General features: G+C 43.2%; 1 protein-coding gene across 2 annotated transcripts in view; it reads right to left on the reverse strand.

Moving 5' to 3' along the window:
- Window positions 1–427: 427 nt before the first annotated feature.
- CDC25C (cell division cycle 25C) overlaps window positions 428–19,968 on the reverse strand; it is a 57,241-nt gene continuing 37,700 nt past the window's right edge. The window contains exons 8-14 of one of the 2 annotated variants that reach the window (XM_025386963.1): window positions 7,780–7,932; window positions 6,127–6,228; window positions 4,990–5,052; window positions 2,330–2,428; window positions 1,654–1,787; window positions 1,178–1,289; window positions 428–999 (exon numbers count right to left, since the gene is read on the reverse strand). In XM_025386963.1, the coding sequence (XP_025242748.1) occupies window positions 850–999; window positions 1,178–1,289; window positions 1,654–1,787; window positions 2,330–2,428; window positions 4,990–5,052; window positions 6,127–6,228; window positions 7,780–7,932 (813 nt within the window). In that variant the 3' untranslated portion in view covers window positions 428–849. The remainder of the gene's footprint in view (window positions 1,000–1,177; window positions 1,290–1,653; window positions 1,788–2,329; window positions 2,429–4,989; window positions 5,053–6,126; window positions 6,229–7,779; window positions 7,933–19,968) is intronic. The other variant, XM_025386964.1, reaches the window with a different exon arrangement.

A 19,968-nucleotide genomic window follows, 5' to 3' on the forward strand; every position in this document is an offset into this window, starting at 1 on the left:
ACTGGTTTTTTGTTTTGTTTTTGTTTTCTGAGACAGAGTCTCTCTCTGTTGCCCAGGTTGGAGTGCAGTGGCACGATCTCATTGCAACCTTCACCTCTTGAGTTCAAACGATTCTCCTGTGTCAGTTTCCTGAGTAGCTGGGACTACAGGAGCATGCCACCATGCTGGCTAATTTTTGTATTTTTAGTAGAGATGGGGTCTCACCATGTTGGCAAGGTTGGCCTCGAACTCCTGACCTCAAGTGATCCACCCACTACGGTTTCCCAAAGTGCCAGGATTACAGATGTAAGCCACGGCCTAAGAATTGCTGGTTTAGAGAAAAGCATGTTGGCCTCAGCTGAGAATAAAGATAATATGTCTGAAGTAGTCTAACTTGGTGATCTCCTCTGTAGACAGATCTTCTAGGAGCAGGCTAGGCTCACAATCACACCTCTCATTCTGTAGTGTTTATTTTTCCATTTTTAAAATAGAGGGGGAAACAAAGAAGGAAAATACAAAGAAAGAGGGTAGACAACTTTCTTGCATAGCCAGAAGCCCAGAGAGAAAGAGTTGGCTGGCCTGTGAGAAGACACGAGGAGTTGGGAAGAGGAATGCCAGAGTTCCCTGAACCAACAAAAATCTCTCTGCAACTCAAGTCTGCCTTATAGAGCCACTCCAGGACTCTGCCACCAGCTTTCAGCTCTGCTGAAACCGAAGCCATTCCCAGGCCTGTATACAAGTTGGCAGCCTGGTGGTTTGCAGAGACATCTTTTAATAATCTTGGGTTTGGCCATCCAGAAGGCCTCTTTCTGCTCAGGGTTTCTGCAGTGTCTTTTGGTGACTCGTTAGCAGCCAGTGGTTGGAATGTTGTCACGGGCTCACATCCTTCACCAGAAGGGCAATCTGCTCCCGCAGCTGCCGCTCCCCTTCCTGCACTTTGCTCTGGCTTCGACACCTCAGCAACTCAGCCTTGTGGTCCTGATGATGCATAGGGCAGTAGCTCTGTGGTTCACACAGCTCCTGAAAGGTAAGGAACAGAGTAAGGGATTCTCTAGACTCCTGAACTCTACCTACGAAGGATAATAGAGATGCTGCTGCTGGCAGTGGCCAAGGAGGAGCAGCAGTTTCTTCTCTGAGGGCTTTGCAGGCCCTGGGAGTTGCATGCTAAAGTTGGCTCCCCGCATGCCCCACCCTTTACCAAATATTCTGGAAAGAAGTCTCTGTAGCCGCCTTTAAGGATATATAGCTCTGGGTAGTACAATGCAGGATACTGGTTCAGAGACCTGTCCTCTTCACGCAGAGAGCGGCACCTTTAGAGAGAACCCAGAGATGGGTGGGGTGGAAAGAAACAAGGTCAGGATCCCAGGGGCTATTCACTGGGCAGGGAGGAGAGGAATAGACTATTGCCAACCTCAAAAAAGACCTTCCAATCTCACTGTGTTTGCAAAAAAAGGTCCAAGTAGCACCACCCTTCCCCCTTTCCTCCACTGCGGCCTCATTCTCAAGTCCCTTTTCCTTTATTGTTTCATACTTTTCAATTTTAGAAACGTCTTCCTTCAACCTCCCTAACATTCTTCAAACTGTAGAATCCAGTCAGTCTCTGTCTGAACTGGTGTGGGAAGTCCAACTCAAAATCCATTTCCATCACCCGCCAGACCCCATTTAGACACTCACATTCGGGGGCCCCTCTCTGAGGAGAATTCACAGTGGAACACGATGATTATTCTCTTCTGGGTGTCCAAAGGGACAATGGGCTTCTTTAGAAAGAAGCTAAACAGTTCTTCCTGACTATACAAGTTTAAGGCTCCCTGTAGAAAAAGAATTTTAGTATTTCCTCAGGGGCTTATAGACAGTGCCAATACTTAGAAATGACTGAGACACCAACCTGGGATAATTTGGACCAGAAAAGCTGGACTATCAGCACCTTTAGGGCAGGGGTCTAAGTATATCTCTGTATATACCCTGAACGCCTGGCATAGAGCTTGGTATGTAGTAGATGGTCAATAAATGTTCATAGAACTGAACTACTGGAAGTATAGGGATCACTGCGAGGAATGTTCATGAATATTAAGTGTTTGCAAAGTGCTTTAGTCCTTGGATTCATGTTTTTATTTCTAGGTAGGACCCCTTGGCTCCTACAGAAAAGAGGGAGATAGATCTAGGAAGGAAAGGGAAAGTAAGCTGCTTAAGGTATACAGAATTAAAACAATGAGGACCTCAGCCTTGATGTGCTTCAAATATGCAATCTTTGTCCTGATTCTAGAGTTCATAGGCCCCTTTGTCCACAGACTCTTCTCAATAAAGAGCTATCTCCAGTACTCCCCTACTAATGGCCACAATGTCATCTCACCTGGATGTGTCCTCCCAGGTACTCATATGGATAGCGACAATCAATGACATAAAACTTCTCAATCAGACCCTGGAACTTCCCCGACAGTAAGGCAGCCACCTGGACAGAAACAATGACTGAATATTCTGCTCACTACAACTCTGAGTGAGAGAAGGGTCAATGACACAGTTCCTTACAAGCATACTCCTGTTATGTCCACTGTATGTCCAGCCTCCAAAGTCATCCCATATTTGATATGTGGCAATGATTCAGCCCCACTCCACAAAAGAGAATGAAACAGGAAGTGGCCCTTTTAGAGAACCAAAATAGCTGGCACTGCCAAGATATCAAGGAAATCCATATTCAGGCTACCCGTCTGGGGACAGGCATGGCTGGAATCAGCCTCTCAGGAGACACCCAAGGACTTCTGCAGTGGCAGAGGCAGCAGCTAGAGATCTCGAAATTGCAGGAAGAAATGCAAAATGGTTCCCTACCCGCCATCAAAAAGGAAGAAAGTAAGCCTTTCAGGAAAGGATATGGAAGGGAAAGGTTGATACCTAGAGGAAGGAAGAAACTGAAGCTACTTGTAGGAGTGTAAATTGGTTCAGCCTTTCTGGAGGGAACTTTGTAAATACATATACAAACAAATGTAATTACACTTTGACTCAGCAATTTCTAATATCTTAAGTAAACAGGAAAAGTACACAAAGATGTAGGCACAATTATATTCATCTCAGCATTGTTTTATATTATCAAAATACCAGAAATAACTTCAATATTCAATAATAGGGGTTTGGTAAAATAAATTGTACATGTCAGTAGAATAGAGCAGCATTATATAGCCATTAAAATGATAATATAGATATCTTATTATTGATATAGAAAGATGTCTATAACGTCTTACTAAGCAAATTGCAATACTATACGTTCATCATGATCCTTTTTTTTTTTTTTTGAGATGGAGTTTCGCTCTTGTTGCCCAGGCTGGAGTGCAATGGTGAGATTTCGGCTCACCACAACCTCTGCCTCCTGGGTTCAAGCAATTCTCCTGCCTCGGCCTCCCAAGTAGCTGGGATTATAGGCATGCACTACCACACCCAGCTAATTTTATATTTTTAGTAGAGACAGAGTTTCTCCATGTTGGTCAGCCTTGAACTCCCAACCTCAGGTGATTCACCTGCCTCGGCCTTCCAAAGTGCTGGGATTACAGGCGTGAGCCACTGTGCCCGGCCCATGATCCTATATCTATAAAACATATGCTAGAATAAAATCTGGGGCTGGGCACGGTTGCTCACATCTGTAATCCCAGCACTTTGGGAGCCTGAGGAGAGTGGATCACCTGAGGACAGGAGTTTGAAATCAGCCTGACCAACATAGAAAAAACCCCCTGTCTCTACTAAACATACAAAAATTAGTCAGGTGTGATGGCGGGCACCTGTAATCTCAGCTACTTGGGAGGCTGAGGCAGGAGAATCACCTCTGGGAGGCAGAGGTTACAGTAAGCTGAGATTGCGCCATTGCACTCCAGCCTGGGCAACAAGAGTGAAACCCCATGTCAAAATAAAATAAAATAAAATAAAATCTGGAAGGCCATAGGAAAATATTACTAGTGGTTGTCTCTGGTGATGAGATTGTGGGTATGGTGACCAAATAATTTTTGTACAAACTGGGAGACTTTTGAGAATGAAAGCAAACACTATTAATAATTACCCTCACTAACAGATGTAAATGGGATTGCAAAGTGTAAACGAGGGTGCATGGTCACCCTAATTGAGACCATTTTTTGTGTGTGATTTTGTATTTTCCTTTCTTTTCTTTTTTTTTTTTTTTTTGAGATGGAGTCTCACTCTGTCGCCCAGGCTGGAGCGCAATAGCGTGATCTCAGCTCACTGCAAGCTCTGCCTCCCAGGTTCACGCCATTCTCCTGCCTCAGCCTCCTGAGTAGCTGGGACTACAGGTGCCCACCACCATGCCCAGCTAATTTTGTGTGTTTTTAGTAGAGACGGGATTTCACTGTGTTAGCCAGGATGGTCTCGATCTCCTGACCTCGTGATACGACTGCCTCAGCCTCCAAAGTGCTGGGATTACAGGCGTGATCCACCTCACCCAGCCCTTTGTATTTTCCTTTCTTTCTCCCTTTTTTCTTAAATAATAATTATTTTTTGAGACAGAGTCTCACTGTGTCGCCCAGGCTGGAGTACAGTGGCATGATCTCTGCTCACTGTAACCTCCCCAAGAGGGGTTCAAGTAATTCTTGTGCCTCAGCCTCCCAAGTAGCTGGGATTACAGGCACACACTACGACGCCTGGCTAATTTTTTTGTATTTGTATTAAAGATGGGGTTTCGCCATGTTGGCCAGGGTGGTCTCCAACTCCCGGCCTCAAGTGTCTGAGATCTGCCTGCCTCAGCCTCCCAAAATGCTAGGATTACAGGCGTGAGCCACCATGCCTGACCCCTCCCTTTTTCCTTTTTACAACAACTATGTATCATTTGTTTAAACTAAAAAGGAAGGAGAGAGAAGAATGGGGAAAAAGGAGTCCTTTAATATAGCTTTAGTTGAATAAGGAGCCTATGTGAGTGAACACAGTGAAAGAAACACAAATGGAAATGGGGATTTTAGGGACAGAACAGACCAGATGGTAACTTATGTAACCAGTTACCATCTCCAGAAATCTGCTTACCGTTTCTGGGTTGACATACTTCAGATCTTGGTGTTTCCCTAACACGGTTGGCAGTGCACATACCTAGAAATACACAAGAGCTGAAATAAAAGCGAGTATTCCACACCCGAGTTTGAGATCAAAGACCCTTATTTTGTCCTTCTTTCCAAGTGACCCTTAAAACCCCAGAGGCCTTCAAAAAAATCAGTGTCTCTATAAAGTGCAAATACATCAAGTCCATTTCTAAGAACTGATCCTAAAGAACAAATCAAGGATGTGTACGAAGTTTTGGATTTCTCTACAAATACATTCATCTTGGTATCATTCAAAAGAAAAAATTGTAAAACTAAATATCTTGCAAGAAGGGATTTATGAAGAAATTATGAGCAGCCAAAACAAAAATGAAATAATATGGAGCTATTAAAATGAAATGGGCTGGGCATGGTGGCTCATGCCTGTAACTTCAGTGCTTTGGGAAGCCAAGGAAAGAGGGAATTTCTTGAGGCCAGGAGCTCGAGGCTGAAGTGAGCTATGATCATGCCAATGTACTCCAGCCTGGGTAACAGAGCGAGACCTTGAATCTTAAAAGAAAGAAAGAATGAAGCATAACTGCTTAGTAATAGGAAAAAAGGTGCTCTTGATATAATTATTAAATGAGAGGAAAAACTCAACAGATAACAAAACAATATAAACTATTTTTGTAGAAAAGCAAAAACTGTATTTGTATATGTGTTTGTGAAAACACAGAAAAAAAATCTGTAAGAATATATATGTTCTGCAATTACACAGACAGTAGGGGGGAAAAAAGAATATATACTAAGCAATATTACCCGGGTTAATAAAGTTTGGGATAAATTTCTTCATTTTCTACTTTTTCTGTAACAACCAAGTATTATTTACATAATTTTAAAATATGTTTTTAAACAGAAAAAAGGTAAAAAGTCTCATACTTTCCCCTGTGTTCTGGATCTTCCCAGAAGAATAATAAATATTTTCTTTCTGGAAAGGCTTAGGGCCTAGATCTACCACTAGAGTACTGTCAGGTTATCAAATAGTATTTGGTGAGGATGCATATTTACACCAGGCATTCTCTGCAAACAGAGAAGATTCAGATCCAAATGACTCACTGAAATACAGGATGGGTGTAGCCAAACTCACCTTGGAAAAATCACCAATCAGGTGCCCCTGGTTAGAATCTTCCTCCAGCATCTGAGTGATATTAATGTCACATAGAGAGACTGTCTTCTTTAAATGTAAGCCCTGAAGATGACAAGATTCCCACCCCACACCCAATCCTCATGTTAAAGGTTTAAAAACCAGTGGATAAGGCCGGGCGCGGTGGCTCAAGCCTGTAATCCCAGCACTTTGGGAGGCCGAGGCGGGTGGATCACGAGGTCAGGAGATCGAGACCATCCTGGCTAACATGGTGAAACCCCGTCTCTACTAAAAATACAAAAAATTAGCCGGGCGACGTGGCGGGCGCCTGTAGTCTCAGCTACTTGGGAGGCTGAGGCGGGAGAATGGCGTGAACCCGGGAGGCGGAGCTTGCAGTGAGCCGAGATCGCGCCACTGCACTCCAGCCTGGGAGCACAGCGAGACTCCGTCTCAAAAAAAAAAAAAAAAAAAAAAAAAAAAAAAAAAAAACCAGTGGATGGAGTGGGTCATGGTGGCGCACATTTGTAATCCTAGCTACTTGGGAGGCTGAGGTAGGAGGATTGCTTGAGCCCAAGAGGCCAAGGCTGTAGTGAGCTACGATCACACCACTGCACTCTAGCCTGGGAGACAGAGTGAGATCCCATTTATTTAATTATGATTTTTAATAATAAATAAATATTGAGTTTGCAGTGAGTCGAGATCATGCCACTGCACTCCAGCCTGGGTGACAGAGTGAGACTCCATCTCAGGGGAAAATAAATAAATAAATAAGTTGATTTTATAAAATATCCAAATATATTTAGAATTTTAATTTGTTCTTTTATTATTATTTTTTATTACAGATGGGGTCATGCTATGTTGACCAGGCTGGTCTTGAACTTCTGGCCTTAAGTGATACTCCCATCTATTTAGAATTTTTAAAAGTTGGGGAGGGTAAAGGACAGAGGCTAAGTTTTTCAGAAGTTGCTTTCCACAAAAGCAATCTGCTATATGATGTTGTTTCTGTCAGACCGCATGTAAAACGGCAGTGAAATATCCATACCAAAGTTCCCTTGTATTCATTCAGATCTTAAGAAAAAGGTTTGGGAAGGCAGTATGAAGACAACATTTCTTTTTTTTTTTTTTTGAGACGGAGTCTTGCTCTGTCGCCCAGGTTGGAGTGCAGTGGCGCAATCTTGGATCACTACAACCTCCGCCTCCGGGTTCAAGCGATTCTTCTGCCTCAGCTTCCCTAGTAGCCAGGACTACAGGCACATGCTGCCACGCCCAGCTGAGTTTTTGTATTTTAGTAGAGACGGGGTTTCACCGTGTTACCCAGTCTGGTCTTAAACTCCTGAGCTCAGGCAATCCGCCCGCCTTGGCCTCCCAAAGTGCTAGGATTATAGGCGTGAGCCACTGTGCCTGGCTGATGACAACATTTCTAAAAGTACAATATAGATATACTTTATATATCTATGTTATATAAATATTTTATATACATATATTTCACATGTGGATACAGATGTAGAAAAGACAGAAAGATGGAAAGAACAAAGAGGAAAAAGTAAAAGTAAAGAGGAAGAAGACAAAAAAGGCATAATAAAACAATCCTCATACCAGAAAAGCAAAGACATGAGAGAGAAGATGAATAAGATTTCCATCTTAAAATGTTCTTACCTTCCTGAGTTTTCCTTGGCCAGAAAAATACTTTTTTTTAACTTTGTCTGGTATCGTGTTGTCCTTGAATTTTTCCACCTGCTTCAGTCTTGGCCTATTCAAGTTCTCTGGCATCGAGGGGGAGCGATATAGGCAGCTTCTGTTCACTGATGCCTGTTTGGGAATATTAAACCCCTTAGTTCTTATGCCTCCAAGTGTGTCTGCAGACCTGCAGCATCAACATCTCCTGGGAGCTTCTTTGAAATGCAGATTTCCAGATGTGAGGCCACACCCCAAACCTACTGAATTAAAATCTGCATTTTAACAAGATGTCCAGGTGATTTCTCAAGTTTGAGAAGCCCTGGGTAGGCAACCTGTCTTCACAGGCCCATTAACATCTTTCTACCTGGACTGCATGATATTCCATCTCCATGGACGTCTTAACTAGCCAAACCAAATTCTGCTGCTGACTGTCTTAGATGCACTAGTTCTTCTAACAGAAAGCAAACATAAGTTCAGTCCCTCCAGTTATGTGACAAAATAATAATAATAATAATAAGAAGAAGAAGAAGAAGAAGAAGTCCATTTTGTCTCTGGGATCCTAGGACATTGACAATCAGGATTTAAGGACCTCAACAAACCTAAAGATGAAAAGCCAAGAAGAAAAATAGCAAAAGAAGCATCATGCAAGAAAAAAGGACACACTAAAATCAAATAGCATGATGACCATTATAGGACGGATACTATGAAACCCATCAGGGAAAAAAAATGGCTCAATGTCATGAAGAACTAGCCTTGAGAATTGCTTACACAGGAACAGACTAAAGTATAAGAAGATGGACTGTTGTTTATTTGAAAGGCATGGTTTGGGTGCTATATTCAGAGTCAAGAGGGTCTTATCAAATGGCCTCTGATAACACCTTCCAACTAATCCACAATTCTATCCTGTTGCCACATACTTTGAGATCTCTACCTCTCACCTAGAGAATAGGCAAAAGCTCCTTCTCTAAACACTTATCGTACTACCTATTATGGACTGATTTAGGATGGGTAGCTATACAATAAGAGAGCCATAACTGGAAGGCAGCTTGATGATCAATGGTTTCTGGAAGAAGAAAATAAGAATAACAACATTTTGCTTTATGATAACTATGGATATTATGATTTTATCACACACATGGTCCTATCTCTTGCTCATGGTACCAGCTGATGGTATAGTCCACATTATACGTACCAACATTCTATACCTTTCCCCTTAGACTCCTTCCAAACATTGCCCTATGTCCCCATCCACCCTACCCCCCAGCCACTGATGACTGGACCATATTGCTGGTTGAACACATCTATTTAGTGGTCTAGAATAAGGAAAAATAATCTAGGCCAATCAGGTTCCCTCTCTTGGTAGCCTAACTTGGAAGATGGAAAAATAGTTAGGCAGTAGCAGGAGCCAAAGCCCAAGAGGAAGAAGCCAAGAGATACAGTCAAAGTCACGAAGCCAGTGATGCATGAACGGATCAATCAAAGGTAGGGTAGGAAAGGAGATTTGGTGAGGCACTGAGGAGTTGGGTGCCTGGTCTCCATGACAGACAGGACTTCATATAACTTCAACTTTCCCCTGAGAAGGCAGGGGAAAGCTAGATGAGGTTTTCAGAAGGGGCTTCTCTAGAACACACCATAATAATTATGCTAAGAGCCATATTATTAAGAGTTTGGAATTAATTAGCTAATTGAAACTTATCTTTTTTTGTTGTTGTCGAGGTAGGGTCTCACTCTGTCACTCTGGTTGGAGTACAGTGGCACAATCTTAGCTCACTGCAACCTCTGCCTCTCAGGCTGAAGCGATCCTCCCAACTCAGCCTCCTGAGTAACTGGGACTACAGGTGTGCATCACCATCCCCAGCCAATTTCTGTACTTTTTGTAGAGACAGGGTTTTACCATGTTGCCCAGGCTGGTCTCAAACTCCTGGGCTTAAGTGATCCATCTGCCTCAGCCTCCCAAAGTGTTGGGTTTACAGGCATGAGCCACCACGCCTGGTCTGTATCCATTTTTAAGCATTGTATCTAATAAATTTTTGCCCAACCCAAGGTCACAAAAATTGTCCCGTTTTCTTTGGAATTTTTTGTTTGTTTGTTTGTTTTGAGACAGAGTCTTATTCTGTCGCCCAGGCTGGGGTGCAGTGGCATGATCTCAGTTCACTGCAACCTCCGCCTCCCTGGTTCAAGTGATTCTCCTTGACTCAGCCTCCTGACTAGTTGGCATTACAGGTGCCGGCCACCATGCTTGGCTAATTTTTTTTTTTTTTTTTTTTTTTGTGAGATGGAGTCTACCTCTGTCGCCCAGGCTGGAGTGCAGTGGCACGATCTTGGCTCACTGCAACCTTCACCTCCCAGGTTTCAGCAATTATCCTGCCTCAGCCTCCTGAGTAGCTGGGACCACAGGCACCCGCCACCACGCCCAGCTAATTTTTGTATTTTTAGTAGAGACGGGGTTTCACTGTTGGCCAGGCTGGTCTCGAACTCCTGACCTCGTGATCCACCCACCTTGCACTCCCAAAGTGCTGGGATTACAAGTGTGAGCCACCATGCCCAACCACTCAGCTAATTTTTTTTTTTTTTGAGACAGAGTCTTGCTCTGTCACTCAGGCTGGAGTACAGTGGCACGATCTCGGCTCACTGCAAGCTCTGCCTCCTGGGTTCACGCCGTTCTCCTGCCTCAGCCTCCCAAGTAGCTGGGACTACATGCGCCATGCCCAGCTAATTTTTTGTATTTTTAGTAGAGATGGGGTTTCACCATCTTAGCCACGATGGTCTCAATCTCCGGACCTCATGATCTGCCCGCCTCGGCCCTCCAAAGTGCTGGGATTACAGGCATGAGCCACCGCACCTGGCTCCACTCAGCTAATTTTCATATATTTAGTAGAGATGGGGTTTCACCATGTTGGTCAGGCTGGTCTTGAACTCCTGACCTCAGGTGATCCACTGGCCTCGACCTCCCAAAGTGCTGGGATTTACAAGCGTGAGCCACCGTGCCAGGCCTTTCTTCGGATGGTTTATGGTTTAAAGTTTTAGATTTGGAGCTACGATCCATTTTGTGTTAATTTTAATACATGATGTAGAGCATGGGTTAAAGAACTTTTATCTTTTAATACATGGATTTCCAATTGCTCCCGCACAATTTGTTAAAAAGACTATGCTTTCTCCATTTGATTATTTTTTATCTTGGCTGAATTACCAATTACATATATGCATATGTCTATTTCTCAAATCTCTATTCTCTTGTGCCAATGTTTTAGGTTTCTAGTAGCTATTATAGGGATAATTAAGGTGATTAACATCTTCATATAGTCCAAGGACAAGATGTCAAAAATAAATGACAGCAGAAAACTACTTTCACAAATAGAAACAGCTACTTCAGCGGCCAGGCTTGGTAGCTCACACCTGTAATCCCAGCACTTTGAGAGGCCAAGGTGATTCCGAATCGCTTGAGTCCAGTAGTTCAAAACCAGCTTTGGCAACATGGTGAAACCTTGTCTCTACAAAAAAAACAATTAGCCAGATGTGGTAGCGTGCGCCTGTAGTCCCAGCTACTTGGGAGGCTGAAGTGGAAGGATCAATCGAGCCCAGGAGGTCGAGGCTGCAGTGAGCTGTGATCGTGCCATTGCATTCCAGCCTAGGTGATAGTGTGAGACCCTGTCTTTTCTAAAAAAGATCACGGTACTTCTTTCCTACACACTTATATGAAAATAAATGTCAACTGATTGCAAAGAATGTAAGTGCTAGGTCATGGAGAGATGATGAAGATGGTACTTTAGTTCTGTCTAGCTAGTTAGAAGTTTCCCAGTTCCCAGAAGCTGGTGTGGGAAGATCCCAGGATCATCTGGTTTAGATAGCATTTAACATCTACTCATTTTCAATCTTTAAGGAATTACTAGAGCATTTCCAAATATGGGAGTTTTTAAACACTGAGAAAGCCAAAAAGAAGGGAGGGAAACTTACTAGATTCAACTTGCAGATTCTATTAAAAGACTTGATTGAATAATTATTATTTTATAAACTGAATTATTATTTTACAAACTGGTCTACACACTCTTGAGTACACATAAGCCAGTCCAGCTTCTGTCTGCACCACTCTTCTACTCTTGTCAAAGCTATCAACAGCCTTCATGTTTCAGCATCTGACAGTCACTTCTCCAGCCACATTATCTTTCTGAACCTCACGTCGGCTTCCATTAAGTTGGCTACTCCATTTTTGTTGGCTTCAATGGCACCTCCTACTCTTTTAGTTATTTTTATTTATTTATTTATTTATTTTTGAGATGGAGTCTCCCTCTGGAACCCAGGATGGAGTGCAGTGGCACAATCTCAGCTCACTGCAACCTCCACCTCCTGAGTTCAAGCGATTCCCCTGCCTCAGCCTCTCAAGTAGTTGGGATTACAGGCGTGCACCACCACCCCTGACTAATTTTTGTATTTTTATTTATTTTTTTGAGACAGAGTCTGGCTCTGCTGCCCAGTCTAGAGCTCTATGGTGCGATCTCAGCTCACTGCAACCTCCGCTTGCCTGGTTCAAGTGATTCTCCTGTCTCAGCCTCCTGAGTAGCTGAGATCACAAACATGCACCATCATGCCTAGTTAATTTTGTATTTTTATTTTATTATTATTATTGAGACAGTCTTGCTCTGTCGCCCAGGCTGGAGCGCAGTGGCGCGATCTTGGCTCACTGCAACCTCCGCCTCCCGGGTTGAAGTGATTCTCCTGCCTCGGCCTCCGGAGTAGCTGGGATTACAGGCGCCCGCCACCATGCCCGGCTAATTTTATTGTATTTTAAGTAGAGATGGTGTTTCACCGTGTTAGCCAGGATGGTCTTGATCTCCTGACTTCATGATCCACCCGCCTCGGCCTCCCAAAGTGCTGGGATTACAGGCATGAGCCACCGTGTCCGGCCATTATTATTTTTTAATTTTATATTTTTAGTTGAGACGGGATTCACCGTGTTGACCAAGCTGGTCTCAAACTCCTGACCTCAAGTGATCCACCCACCTCGGCCTCCCAAAGTGCTAGGATTACAGGCATGAGCCACTGCGCCCGGCCTAGTTCTTTATTTCTAGTACAGGCAGCCCCTACACTAGAAGAACCATGATGCTTCTACCTCTGTGCCCTCTCCTCTGCTCCTTGTCAATTTTGTTAGGCCTCCTTACCTATCAAACCTGTAATAGATGCTGGATTCATCAGGGCTAGGCCCTGGCCCTTTTCTCTTTTATCTCTTCTCTCTAGCCATAGGTAATTTCTTCTACCTATGAATTTAAATTTTCACTCTAAGCTAATGATTCCCCAATTTTTCTATCTTAATCAAGTCCTCTGCTCTGACTTCAGAACTTCCAAATTCACATATGGAAGCTTGATACGTTTTGAGTACCTACTAGGTGACGTAGCAATGAACAAAAGAGTAAAAGAGACAAGTAGACTAATAAATATACTCTCTACTTTTTCACATAGTGATAAATAGCATAAATCAAAACAAAGAAGGATGAAAAGAAAAACACAGGGGTTGGGAAGTCTGTCAGGAAAGGTCCTTATAAGACATATGTACAGAGATGAGACTGAAATGAGGAAGAAAATCATGGATTATCTTGGGGAGGAAAGTTCTAGGATGACGGAACAACAAATGCAACGGCCCTGGGTGAGAATAACAAGGCAGCCAGTGAGAGAGCCCATTTAGTATGGTACCACTTTTTTTTTTCTTGAGACAGGGTCTCACTCTCTCATCCAGGCTGGAGTGCAGTGGCATGATCACAGCTCACTGCAACCTCGACATCCCAGGCTCAAGTGATCCTCCCACCTCAGCCTCCCAAGTAGCTGGAACTACAGGCTTGCACCACCACACCTTGCATTTTTTTTTTAGAGACAAGGTCTCTCTTTATTGCCCAGGCTGGTAGTGAACTCCTGGGCTCGAATGTCCTCTTGCCTTAGCCTCCCAAAGTGCTGGGATTACAGGTGTGAGCCACCACACCCAGTGATACCATTTTTAGAAACCTCAAAAACTCATTTAAACAACACTATAAACCAATCAGACCTAAAAGACACCTAGAGAACACTCTACCCAACAACAGTAGAATACACATTCTTCTCCAGCACACATTGCACATTCTCACAACAGACCATATGCTTGAACATAAAATAAGCCTCACCAGGTGCAATGGCTCACACCTGTAATCCTAGCACTTTGGGAGGCTTGAGGCGGGCAGATCATGAGGTCAAGAGATTGAGACCATCCTGGCCAACATGGTGAAACCCTGTCTCTACTAAAAATACAAAAATCAGCTGGGCCTGGTGGCACATGCCTGTAGTCCCAGTTACTCAGGAGGCTGAGGCAGGAGAATCGCTTGAACCTGGGAGGCGGAAGTTGCAGTGATCTTAGATCGTGCCACTGCACTCCAGCCTGGTGACAGAGTGAGACTCCATCTCAAAAATAAAATAAAATAAAATAAGCCTCAATAAATTTAAAAGGATTGAAATGACACAAACTATGTTCTCTGACCACAATGGAATAACATTAGAAATCAGTTAACAGAAAAAATCTGGAAAATTCACAAATTTATGAAAATTAAACAGGCCAGGCATGGTGGCTGAACACCTGCGGTCAGGAGTTCAAGACCAGCCTGGCCACCATGGTGAAACCCCGTCTCTACTAAAAATACAAAAATTAGCCAGGCGTGGTGGTGGGTGCCTGTAGTCCCAGCTACTCGGGAGGCTGAGGCAGGAGAATTGCCTAAACCTGGGAGGTGCAGGTTGCAGTGAGCCAAGATCACACCACTGCACTCCAGCCTAGGTTACAGAGGGAGACTCTGTCTGAAAAAAAAAAAAAAAAAAAAGGGCCGGGCGTGGTGGCTCATGCCTGTAATTCCAGCACTTTGGGAGGCTGAGGCAGGTGGATCACTTAAGGTCAGGAGGTCGAGACCAGCCTGGCTAATATAGCGAAACCCATCTCTACTAAAAATACAAAAATTAGCTGGGTGTGGTAGTGTATGCCTGTAATCCCAGCTACTTGGGAGGCTGAGGCAGGAGAATTGCTTGAACCCAGGGGGCAGAAGTTGCAGTGAGCCAAGATCATGCCACTGCCCTCCAGCCTGGGGGACAGAGCAAGACTCTGCCTCAAAAAAAAAAAAAAAAAAGAGAAAGAAAAGAAAAAGAAAATTAAATAACACACTTGTTAATAACCAATGGGTCAAAGACATCATAGGAAAATCAGAAAATACTTTGAAATGAATTAAAATGAAGATACAACACACCAAAGCTTATGGGATGCAGCTAAAATAATGCTTAGAGAAAAATTTATAGTTATAAACGCCTGTAATAAAAAAGAAGATCTCAAATCAATTACCTAAACTCCCACCTAAGAGGAAACTAAACCCAAAGCAAGCAGAAGGAAGGAAAGAAAAAAGATTAGAGCAGAACTTAAGAGAATAGAAAAACAATAGAACCAAAAGTTGGTTCTTTGAAAAGATCAGCAAAAATCGACAAACTTTTAGTCAGCCTGAACAATTAAAAAAAAAAAGTCTCAAGTTACCAAAATCAGGAATGGAAAGTGGGACGTTACTACCAACCTTGCAGAAATAAAAAGGATCCTGAGGAAATATTAATGAATAATTGTGTGCCAACAAATGAGACCACTTAGATGAAATGAACTAATTCCCAACAAGACAAAAACTACTGAAACTAGCCAGGTGCAGTGGTGTGCACCTGTAGTCTTAGCTTCTCAGGAGGCTGAGGTGGAAGGATTGCTGGAGCACACAGGAGTTCAAGGTGACACAGTGAGGCACCGCCCCAACTCTAATTAACGAAACAAAAGACTGAAACCATGACCAGGTAGGATGTATCTCAGAAATGCAAGGTTGATTTAACATCTGAAAATCAGCCACCATACCCCACCATATCAATAAAATAAAGGACAAAACCCATATGATTACTCATCTCTGCATGTTGGGAGGCTGAGACAGGTGGGTTGCTTGAGCTCAGAAGTCTAAGACCAGCCTGGGCAACATGGTAAAACCCTGTCTCTACAAAAAAATACAAAAATTAGCTGGGTACGGTGGTGCATGCCTGTAGTCCCAGCTACTTGGGAGGCTGAGGCAGGAGGATTGTTTGTGCTCAGAATGTTGAGGCTGCAGTGAGCTGTGATTGTGCCACTGCAGTCCGTTCTGGGCAACAGAGTGAGACGCTGTCTCAAAAAAAAAAAAAAAAGTGATAGATTAATAGACAGAAAATTAATAAGTATATAGATGTGTTCAACAATATAAATCAACCAGACCTACTTGACATGTATAGAATATTCTGTTCAAGAATAGCAGACTATACATTTTCTAAGTTACACTAAACATTTACCAAGATGTTCTGGGACATATCCTGGACCATAAAAACCAATCTCAATGTGCCTAAAAGGATTTAAGTCATATAAAATATATTCTTGACAATCAAATTAAGTTAGAAATCAATAACAGAAAGATCCTCAAATATTAGGTCCTCAAAAAGTCTCAAATATTTGCAAATAACTAAATAACAAGCTTCTAAGTAACCCCTACATCAAAAAAGAAACCAAAAAAGGAAATTGGAAAGTATTTTGAACTGAATAAAACTGAAAATGCAACATATCAAAATTTGTGAGATGCAGCTAAAGCACTAAATATCCTTATTTAAAAAGGTCTCAAATCAATGACCTTAGCTTCAACCTTAACAAACTAAAAAATGAAGATCAAATTAAACTCAAAGTATCCAAAGATTAGAGTGCAAAATCAATGGAATAGAAATAGAAAACAGAAAAACAATGGAGAAAGTCAATGAAACCAAAAGATGATTTTTAAAAAAGATCAGTATTGATAAATCTCCACCCAGACTTATCAGGAATAAGACAGAGGGCACATATAACCAATATGAGGAAAGACAGACATCACTATGGAGTCTACAGACACTAAAAAGCTAATAAGGAAATTTTTTTTTTTTTTTGAGACGGAGTTTCGCTCTGTCACCCAGGCTGCAGGCTGGAGTGCAGTGGCGCGATCTCCGCTTACTACAAGCTCCGCCTCCTGGGTTCACACCATTCTCCTGCCTCAGCCTCCCGAGCAGCTGGGACTACAGGTGCCTGCCACCATGCCCGGCTAAGTTTTTGTATTTTTAGTAGAGACGGGGTTTCACCGTGTTAGCCAGGATGGTCTCGATCTCCTGACCTCGTGATCCACCCGCCTCAGCCTCCCAAAGTGCTGGGATTACAGGCGTGAGCCACTGGGCCCGGCCAGGAAGTATTTTTAACAACTTTATGCCACTATATTTGACAACCTAATTAAAATGGGCAAATTCCTTCAAAGACACAAACTACCAAACTCACTCCAAAAGAAATGGGTAACCTGAGTAGTTCATATCTATAAAGTAAGTTGATTTGTTAAAAACATTCCCACAAAGAAAACTCTAGGCCCAGGTGGCTTCACTGGTGAATCATGCCAAACATCTAAAAGAGAAATAAAACCAATTCTATATAAATTCTTCCAGAAAATTGAAAAAAAGAGGGAATTATTTGCAAATCATTTCATGATGCTAGCATTACACTGATACCAATACCAAAACACTACCATGAAAAGCCAAAACACTGAAGATGAACACCTCTCATGAACACAGAGGTACACACAACAAAATTTTTTTGTGATGGAGTCTCGCTCTGTTGCCCAGGCTGGAGTGCAGTGGTGCTATCTCAGCTCACTGCAACCTCCGCCTCCTGGGTTCAAGCGTTTCTCCTGCCTCAGCATCCCACGTAGCTGGAATTACAGGTGTGTGCCACCACACCCGGCTAATTTTTGTATTTTTGGTACTGATAGGGTCTCACCATGTTGGCCAAGCTAGCCTCGAACTCCTGACCTCAGGTGATCCACCTGCCTTGGCCTCCCAAAGTGCTGGGATTATAGGTGTGAACCACTGTGCGTGGCCTTTTCGTTGAGACGGAGTCTCACTCTGTCTCCCAGGATGGAGTGCAGTGGCACAATCTCAGCTCACCGCAACCTCTGCCTCCCTGATTCAAGCAATTCTCCTGCCTCAGCCTCTCGAGTAGCTGGTATTACAGGTGCACACCACCATGCCTGGCTAGTTTTTGTATTTTTTTGTAGAGATGGGGTTCCACCATGTTGGCCAGGCTGGTCTCAATCTCCTGACCTCGAGAGATCCACCTGCCTCAGCCTCCCAAAGTGCTGGGATTATAGGCGTGAGCCACAGTGCTCGGCTGATGTAAAAATTATCAACAAAATGTTAGCAATGAAATCCAACAATATATAAGAAAGATCATATGTCACAACCAAGTGAGGTTATCACAGGAATGCAAGGTTGTTTAACATTCAAAAATGTAGTCCAGGTACAGTGGCTCATGCCTGTAATCCCAGCACTTTGGGAGGCCGAGGCGGGAGGATCACCTAAGGTCGGGAGTTTGAGATCAGCCTGACCAACATAGAGAAACCCCGTCCCTACTAAAGATACAAAATTAGCAAGGAATGGTGACTCATGCCTGTAATCCCAGCTACTTGGGAGGCTGAGGCAGGAGAATCTCTTGAACCCAGGAGGCAGAGGTCGCGGTGAGCCGAGATCGCGCCATTGCACTCCAGCCTGAGCAACAAAAGCGAAACTGTTTCAAAAAAAAAAGTAATTCATCATATTAACAGATTAAAAAAAAAAAAAACTCACTTGATTATCTCAACAGATACAGAGAAAAGGGCTGGGTAGGGTAGCTTATGCCTGTAATCCCAGCACTTTGGGAGGCTGAGGCAGGGGGGTTGCCTGAGTCCAGGAGTTCAAGACCAGCCTGAACAAAATGGTGAGACCCCCATTTCTATTGGGAAAAAGAAAAAAAAAACAGAATTAGCCAGGGGTGATGGTGCTTGCCTGTAGTCCCAGCTACTTGGGGAGGCATAGGCAAGAGGATCTCTTGAGTCCAGGAGTTTGAGGATGCAGTGAGCTGTGATTGTGCCACTGCACTCCAGCCTGGGAAAGAGAGTGAGACCACGTCTCTTCAAAAACAAAAGCAAAAAAAACCCCTGTTCCTGCTAAAATCTCCCAGCAAACTAGGAATAGAAGGGAACTTCCTCAACCTGATGATGGGCTTCTCAAGAAATGTATAGCTAACATCATAATCAATGTATAAAAAGCTGAATGCTTTTCTCCTAAGGTTGGGTATAAGGCAAGGAGTTCTAAGTAATTTTTAAGATTACAAAGGAGTCCTAAGACCAAAAAGTTTGAGAACTATTATTCTAGGAGAAGGAAAATTGATAATATAGGAGAGGGGAGATACTGCAGTAGTACACATGAGGAGATGCTTCCGTCTGACTCGGTTTTTGCAGATTTCACAAATGCCTACAAGGCCCTACACAATCTGTCCTCCTGCTAACTCCTCTCTGCCCTCATTTCCTACCCCTCTCCACTATGCTCCTTCCACTGCAGCCACACTGGCCTTCTTGCTGTCCCATGAACACGCCAAGCATACTCACCTCAGGGGCATTGCACTTGCTTTGCCTTCTGCTGGGAATGACTCATTCCTCCTGACATCTGCTTGTTTGGCTTCCTCGCTCTTTCAGATGTCTGCTCAAACGTCACTCTCAAAGAAGTCTCTTCTGACCTATGCAACCTATCAAAAATAATAACTCTCACCCTGTCCCCCTCCAATCCAGGGACTCCCTATAGTCTCCTTCTGCTTTTTCACCATAGTATTTTTACCATCTGCTATATTACAAATGTATTTGTCTGTTTCCTCATGACTAGAATGTAAGCTCTGTAAGAGCAAGACTTTGTTGCATTGTGTTAACTACTGTATCTCTGGCATTAGTGAATGAATGAATGAATGAATAGGACACAGTGTGAAGGGAGGGCTTTAGATAGGAGCAGGGACACTTCATGCTCTGCGGCAAGAGCAACTGCAGATTATATGGGTATAAAAGGAGAGTGGTTGCTGTATCTGGTGAGAAAAGAAAGCAGTTTTCTTCTGATAGCATCTGTTTTCTCTTCACAACAAAACACTTCAAACTGCATATGACTAAAGTCATCCTTGATCTCATCCTTCCTTCACAGCCTGCATCCAACCCTCCAAGTCCTGTTGATTCTCTATCCAAAATATATATATCTATGTATCTTTTCACTTTTTAATTTTTTTTGAGACAGGGTCTTGCTGTGTCGCCCAGGCTGGAG

Source organism: Theropithecus gelada, chromosome 6 (genome assembly GCF_003255815.1).
Source record: "Theropithecus gelada isolate Dixy chromosome 6, Tgel_1.0, whole genome shotgun sequence".
NCBI classification, from domain to species: Eukaryota; Metazoa; Chordata; class Mammalia; order Primates; family Cercopithecidae; genus Theropithecus; species Theropithecus gelada.